The sequence below is a fragment of the Asparagus officinalis genome, chromosome 4 (assembly GCF_001876935.1).
Source record: "Asparagus officinalis chromosome 4, Aspof.V1, whole genome shotgun sequence".
NCBI lineage: Eukaryota > Viridiplantae > Streptophyta > Magnoliopsida > Asparagales > Asparagaceae > Asparagus > Asparagus officinalis.
The window spans coordinates 36,038,784-36,045,912 of NC_033797.1; the positions used below are offsets into that span (position 1 = coordinate 36,038,784).

Below are 7,129 nucleotides of genomic sequence, written 5' to 3' on the forward strand. Positions count from 1 at the left end.
GGCGACTCCGGCGAGCGACAGCACTTTCATCAGGATGAATCAGCTCGATATCCATGGCGATGATGCTGGATCTTCTCAAGCGGCGGCGGAGGAGGGGTAATTGTTTAAAATTTTCTATTTTGGTACTTTAAATTTTTATTATCTGCAGATGAATGCGTAATTTATTAGAGAAGATTGCGAATTATTTACTAAAATGTTTGGTGAAGCTTTGATAAATTGTAGAAGATGAATTTAAGGCTGTATAGGATCCTCCTTGTACTTGAATAGAATCTGCAGCGTGGATTGTTCTGATACGTTCGTGAATTTTAGGAGAAAACAGCAAATTGCTAGCAAGTGGCTGGTAACTCATGATAAATTGTTGACTAAATGATGATGCAGTACTGAGGGCGTAGTCTAGCAAGTTTATCCGGTGCGGTGTACGCACTTGTGAATTTTTAAGGAAAATTAGACTTGGGAAAGCAATCACTGACTGCTTATTTGGAAATGTAGTCATAATAAAATTTAAATTGATATTTGGATAAGTGAGTGGCGTAATGGATTCTGGCTTGTCAGAGGGTAACCATTGCATGTTTAGTCGTCACTTCTGTGCTAATTGTTATTGTAAAAACATGATTTGCTAGAGAAAATTGATAGATTGCTACAAATTGTCAACTACATTATGACAGGTTCGTAGAACAGCATGATAAGCTCTTGCCTGCTGCTTGCAAATTTTTGCAATGGGATGTTAGTCATGGTGATTATAATTTGGCTTTTGTTTTGTCATTTTAAGATTAGATTTTAGCTTATTAGATAGACTAGTGCTTACATCTTACCTTGTTTGTTTGTTAAGTGATGGCTATGCTACGAAATTGTTAATTGAAGAAAAGTCACAAACTGTTTGCTTTTCAGCATATATGGTAAATTTCTAGTCCGTAGTGCCTAGTTTATGTGAGTTTTCACATGATCACTTACCACATAAAGTCTGCCAATCTTTTTCTCTGTGGATAATTTCGTTATAAATTAGATTCCTTTTGTCTGTTCTTGTCATTTAGGATTAATGTTTGTTCTAACTGATGACCACATGCATGCATTCAAAGATAATCACACAAACAGTTGACCAAAATTTTCCCAACTTTCAGAAGGTATGATTGAACAGCTAAAATTGTAAATAATAATAATAATTGCCTAAATTAGCTGAATTTGCTGAAAGCAAAAAGGTTATGAAATAAATATTGGGAAATAGATCATCATTCAGAAGTTATGGTATTCTTGGCTTAGTATTCTGTTGTCGTCTCTAGTTAGCTAAGGAAAAATTGAAGGATAAAAAACTGATGATAGTGATAAATTAAAATCTAATGATAATAACAATCTAAGATGATATTTTATTTTGGGCGCTACCTATTATTATATTCCTTATGCTAATTGTTAAAGCAAAAATAGTTGAAGGGGATTGCTGCGTTGACCTGAATTTGCAATAAAAATGGTTAGAATTGCTAGCGCTGTAATTAGAATTGTTAGCCACTATAATGAACCTATCAACAACAGGCACAGATGAAAAGAAAGGATGCTTTATGGACATTTTGTATCTTTCGTATTACTTATATCAAACTGATTAAAGATGAAGACTGGTCATTGTTCTTCTTGTTGGTTGACAATTCAGAACATTAATTTATCTAATTGGTAAGGTAAAAAAATAATTCTATAATGGCCTTTGATTAGCCACTACCTTACTACCTTCTAATATGATTAGTTTATGTATAATTTTTCCCTAATCAGAAAGTCAGCTGATAGATATGGATCTATATGCAGATACTATGGTAAGGATGCCAACTAGCGAGGCCTTATATAATAGCAACAAAGTGGACAAATGAAATTGTACAAACTCTGAAATTCCTATTGTACAAATCATGAAAACTAAACACTATTCAACCCAGTGAATAGAAATCTTGTTATCGAACTTCGACTTACGCTCTAGGTTACCCGAGCACTTCATCTGGGCTCTTGTATTCATGTCCAACACTTCCCATACTTGTGTCCATGTCGGACACTCCTTGAACACTTCTTGAATATATACATACATTTACATACATGGGTACTCAATTATATAACACATGTTTTAGTTAAAAAAGTCATGATACACTTCTTGAGCATATATTTACACCTCACCTCAAATTTATGCAACTCATTGGACTCGAGACAGGTTTGTTTTAGCACATATCTAGTTTATATGTATGATTTTAAAAGGTCATTTGGTTATCTAGTTCAAAATGAGCGGTTTTTCAATTTAGAATCTACTCAATAAAAAAATATGAAAATAGTATTAGGATTTTAGTTCTCATAACATGTGAATAAAAAACAATATCTATCTCATATAGATTATTAATTTTAATATGTATGTATATAGTTGTGTCGCTGTATCCTTTCTGCTATGTCCCATTTTCGCACCCGTGTCCGTGTCCGTACTCACGCCTGTATTCGCGCAACATAGCTTCACTCAAGGTTATTGATAGCGGATAGTGTCGCATAGCGGTGAAGTACCGCTAAGACTATTTAGGGGTATAGCGACAAATAGTGGCAAAAAGTACAAACTCAAACAACGATCCAATTTAAGTATATATAAATATTAAAAAAAAAATCTAAAAGTTGTACTTTGTATATAGAAGTAGCACCATAGAACACTGTGAGTACCCTCTCTTGTTTTTTAGTGCTCTAGAATATTCTTGCTATTGGAGATGGCATTGTTATTACTGTTGGAGGTAGCAGAGGAGGTGGCGGAGAAGAGAGGAGGTGACTGCAGGCTATGAAGCACCGACACGCAGAAACAATCACCGAGTCCATGCCCCGACACTAAGGGTGCCAAACGGTTCGGATATATCCGAACCAATCCGCATTCATATCCGAACGGATGCGGATATGGTAAGCTAATTTTAAAACCGGGCGGATATGGTTTCGGATACGGATTCAGTTTCGGATTTTTTTCGGATACGGAGTCGGATACGGATATGAGGGTTGCGGATACGGATATCCGCAATGTAATAAGGATTTGGGTCCAAATTTACAAATTCGTAACCGCTAACCTAAAACCCAACTACAACTAAAAACCCTACCCTCCTCAAATCCGTATCCGCCGCCTGCATCCCCCAACTAAAGCAGATCCACGCCCACCTCCTCAAATCCCCCCTCCTCCAAACCCTGGCCTCCCCTCTCCTCACCAAGCTCCTCTCCCTCTCCGCCCTCGACTACACCACCTCCGCCTTCCTCATCTCCCCTCCCCTCCCCTCTCGTCTCGCATCCTACGCCTCCTCTCCGGGTCAAACGATGTCGTCAGCCCATCCAGAGCCCTCCTCTTCTAACGCCGCCATCGTGTCACCCGGCCTCGGCCTCGATCACTACTGCTTCCCTCCGGTTCTGCGGGCGGTTGCGAGGGCGGGGAGCGGGGTTGGGAGGGAGAATCATGGGGCCCTGATTAAGGTGGGTGTGGGCTCAAACCCTTTCGTGGAGACGAGCTTGGTGGGCTTCTACGTTGCGGTGGGGTGCGAGGGGGATGCGCGCAGGGTGTTTGACAGAATGCCGTACCGGGACCTTGTGGCCTGGAGCAGTGGAGCGTCAAGTTGGATGTGTGAGTTTCTTTTGGCCTCTTTTTTTTACGCTCTGATTTCGCCCGATATATTATGATAATTTGACCTTGATTTTGTTCGATAACATCAACATTTCCTACCAGTTTCAGTCCTTTTTTTCTTTTTGGGGGCTCGTGGGGAACAAGGCTAGAGCTTTGGGGGAATCAAATGGTCAAAATAACGTCAATTTTGGGGATACCAAATTAGCAAGATAGAACTTCAAGGAATCAAAGTTTAAACAAATGAAACTTTGGGCTATTAAACTGCATATAAGCCTTTTTTAACATGCTTCATGCTTGTGTTTAGAATGAAAGAGTTGGTTTTAAGAGCTACCAATTTAAAACAGAAATTACAAGAACTATCCATTTGTTGAATATCCGTTTATATCCGTGATCATATCCGATTCGATTCTCAAATATCCGAACTGTATCCGTTACCGATAAGTGCGGATATTGTTAAAGTTTTTTCTTACCGAAGATGATCCGTATCCGTTTATAAAAAGCGGTTATGGATATGGTAAGTGTCATATCCGAACCGTATCCGTTTCGATAACACCCCTACCCGACACGCCCCCAACTCGTTCCCGACGCGGCTGGGATTCACGATCAAAAAAGAAAAATCCGAAACCCAAACCAACACCTAAATCCTAATTTCTTCACTTACTAGAGTCCCGACCCACAATCCCATCGTCTCGTTCTCGTCCTCGTCGGCTCATTCTCGTCCTCGTCGAGAGAGATCATTTCGTTCTCGTCCTCGTCGGCTCGTCGTCGTCGCTGCTAGGTGAGTCTCTCTCGATCTCTCGATCTATTCGTCTCTCTCCCGATCTCTTCGTCCTCGTCCTCGTCGCTGCTAGGCCGTTGTCTTTGTCCTTCACCGTCGGCGCTTGCTCCGCCTCCACGCTCACCTCTTTCGATATTTTTGGCTTTTTTTAGGGTTTTAGTGAGCTGGTGTTGAGAGAGAGAATGTGGATTTATGGATAAGGGGAGTACTGGAGTCAAGGGGAAGAATCTTCTAGAGGAGAGAAGGGATTGGTGAAGATCTGGCCGTTGATTTTGTGAGTGGACGGTGGATGAGGTGGATTAGTAAAAATTACACATATTATAAAATAATAATATAGAGAACTTAATGACCCGTTGAAGTTTTGAAGAATGCTTTGAACTTTTGAGCTCATTCCGCCTCCTCGGGCCCAACCCTCCATCAAATCAATACTAAGTCACTTCTTTTTTACTTTATGAACAGCCACTCCTCTGCCAATTCATTATGAATAGTCACTTCTTATTTGCTTACATGTCAGCCTAAAAATCCTAAGCCCGGTCCACAATCAGAGACTTCTTATTTGCTTTTTTACTTTATAAATTTTTCTATATATAATAATATTTTTTTAAAAAATTCTTTATCTAATATGTATATAATACTAATATTAAAAAAAAAATCTAGCCGTGTCGCCGTGTCCTATTTTTTTTGGGTTTTGTCGTATCCGTGTCGTGTCCGTGTCGCCGTGTCCGTGTCTGTGCTTCATAGACTGCAGGAGGCGGCAGGAATGGGCTGGAGCCGACGACATTGGAGGGAGAGAGAAAGAGGTTAATGGTGGTGACTTTAGTATTTTTTTCCTATCCACAGAGAGGAGGAGAAAGATATGGTGTTGGATTTAGGGTTTAATAAAGTTCGGGTCGGGTTTTGTACGGTTTAATCAACACAAACTTCACTTTAACTGCTTTTAACTAGCAGTTAAAAGCGAATTTTTACAGCTGTTTATTGCTATTTAGCGCTTTCGAGAACTTTTGCGAGTGAAAAGCGCTCACGAGCATTATTGTTCACTGCTAAGGCCCTACTCCTCTAGGCGGCCCCTGCTAACACAAATAGCACCGCTACAGTCGTTGTAGTGGCGCTATTCAGCACTATCTAAAACAGTGCTTACACTATATCCCATTCAGAATTCTTGACAATTCTAATGTTGTACTGGTAAAGGTGAACCAAAACCGTGGTGGATATCAAGACTTTAGTCTTTTCAAACTTTGGGTGCAACATAGTAGCAAACAAAAATACTGTACAAACCTGGGAAGTTACTTGATTTTGTTCTGTATGCATAAGGATCTTATCAGTATTAATGCAACACAAACTTTTTAACAGTAACAAAAAGAAAAAGAGGGGAACACGAGCTGTTGCTGGCGATAAAAGTGGCAGGGGCCTTCGACAGTTCAGCATGAAAGGTGATGAAACATTCTTTCTATTAGTTCATGTAAAAGCCTGTTCAAGGATTCTCTTGTTTTAGAATTTTCTTTACCCAGCAGTCTGGTGTAGTTTGTCCTACTAGGTAACCTGATACTGCTGATGACTGCTTGGTCTCTCAAAATTTAGCAAACAATTTAATATTTGCAAGTTCTTGATAATGCTTGTGATGTTTGCAGTCTGCGAGAAAGTTGAAAGCAAGGGGAGAACCACTTACAACGAGGTTAGATTGATCATATTTCTATTATTATTATTATTATTATTTTGGTTTTGTTATGATTCATGCCTATGTATTTTGATGCAGAAAACCTTCTATTATTGGGAATCCGTCATTTGTGCAGTAACTTTACCTTAGTTATCTTCTTTGTTGCACAAAGTCCTCTAATTTTGTCTGTTTTCTCGTTAGGAGAAAAATATGTCTCATTATTTAACATATGCTGCCCTTTTTACTGTTTATTTTGGGATGTTTGAAGAGTATTATTTAAAGTTCATAAACCAGTTCTCACTTCGACTTTGCCACTAAATTCTAGTTTAAGTTTACTAATTGATATAATTCATTTCAAGATCAAATAGTCTCTCATAGATTGGTTAGAAAGTTGAAAGCAAGGGGAGAACCATTTACAACGAGGTCAGATCGATCATATTTCTATTATCATTATTATTTTGGTTTTGTTATGATTCATGCCTATGTATTTTGATGCAAAAAACCTTCTATTACTGGGAATCCATCATTTGTGCAGTAATTTTACCATAGTTATCTTCTTTGTTGCCAAAAGTCCTCTAATTATGTCTGTTCTCTCGTTACGAGAAAAATGTATCTCATTATTTAACATATGCTGCCCTTTTTACCTTTTATTTTGGGATGTTTGAAGAGTATTAGTTAAAGTTCATAAACCAGTTCTCATTTCAACTTTGCCACTAAATTCTAGTTTAAGTTTACTAATTGATGTAGTTCATTTCAAGATCAAATAGTCTCTCATAGTTTATTAAATTCGAAATGAGCTAGATTGGTTGTGTAGTGAAATCGGCTACACTTTCAGTTGACAATTGAAAAAAGGGAAAAGTGCGAAGGGAAAAAAAAGCCTACCATTTACTAGCCACTTGGGAGTTGAGAGAGGAGTGAAATATAGCAACTACGATGACAACGACTCTAGAAAGCGATGATGATGGCTCGAGAGAGTCAACAACAGATCGAGGTGTGCGGCGTCTAAGAGGGGACACCAACAAGAGACATATGAACGAAGAGAGAGAGAGAGAGAGAGAGAGAGAGAGAGAGAGAGAGAGAGAGAGAGAGAGAGAGAGAG

The 7,129-nt window shown here is 38.9% G+C and overlaps 1 protein-coding gene across 1 annotated transcript in view; it reads left to right on the forward strand.

Moving 5' to 3' along the window:
• LOC109838512 (transcription factor-like protein DPB) overlaps window positions 1-7,129 on the forward strand; it is a 13,687-nt gene that overhangs the window by 135 nt on the left and 6,423 nt on the right. Inside the window, exons 2-4 of the mRNA XM_020406947.1 lie at window positions 6-96; window positions 5,727-5,806; window positions 6,005-6,048. Coding sequence (XP_020262536.1) covers window positions 6-96; window positions 5,727-5,806; window positions 6,005-6,048 — 215 coding nt within the window. The remainder of the gene's footprint in view (window positions 1-5; window positions 97-5,726; window positions 5,807-6,004; window positions 6,049-7,129) is intronic.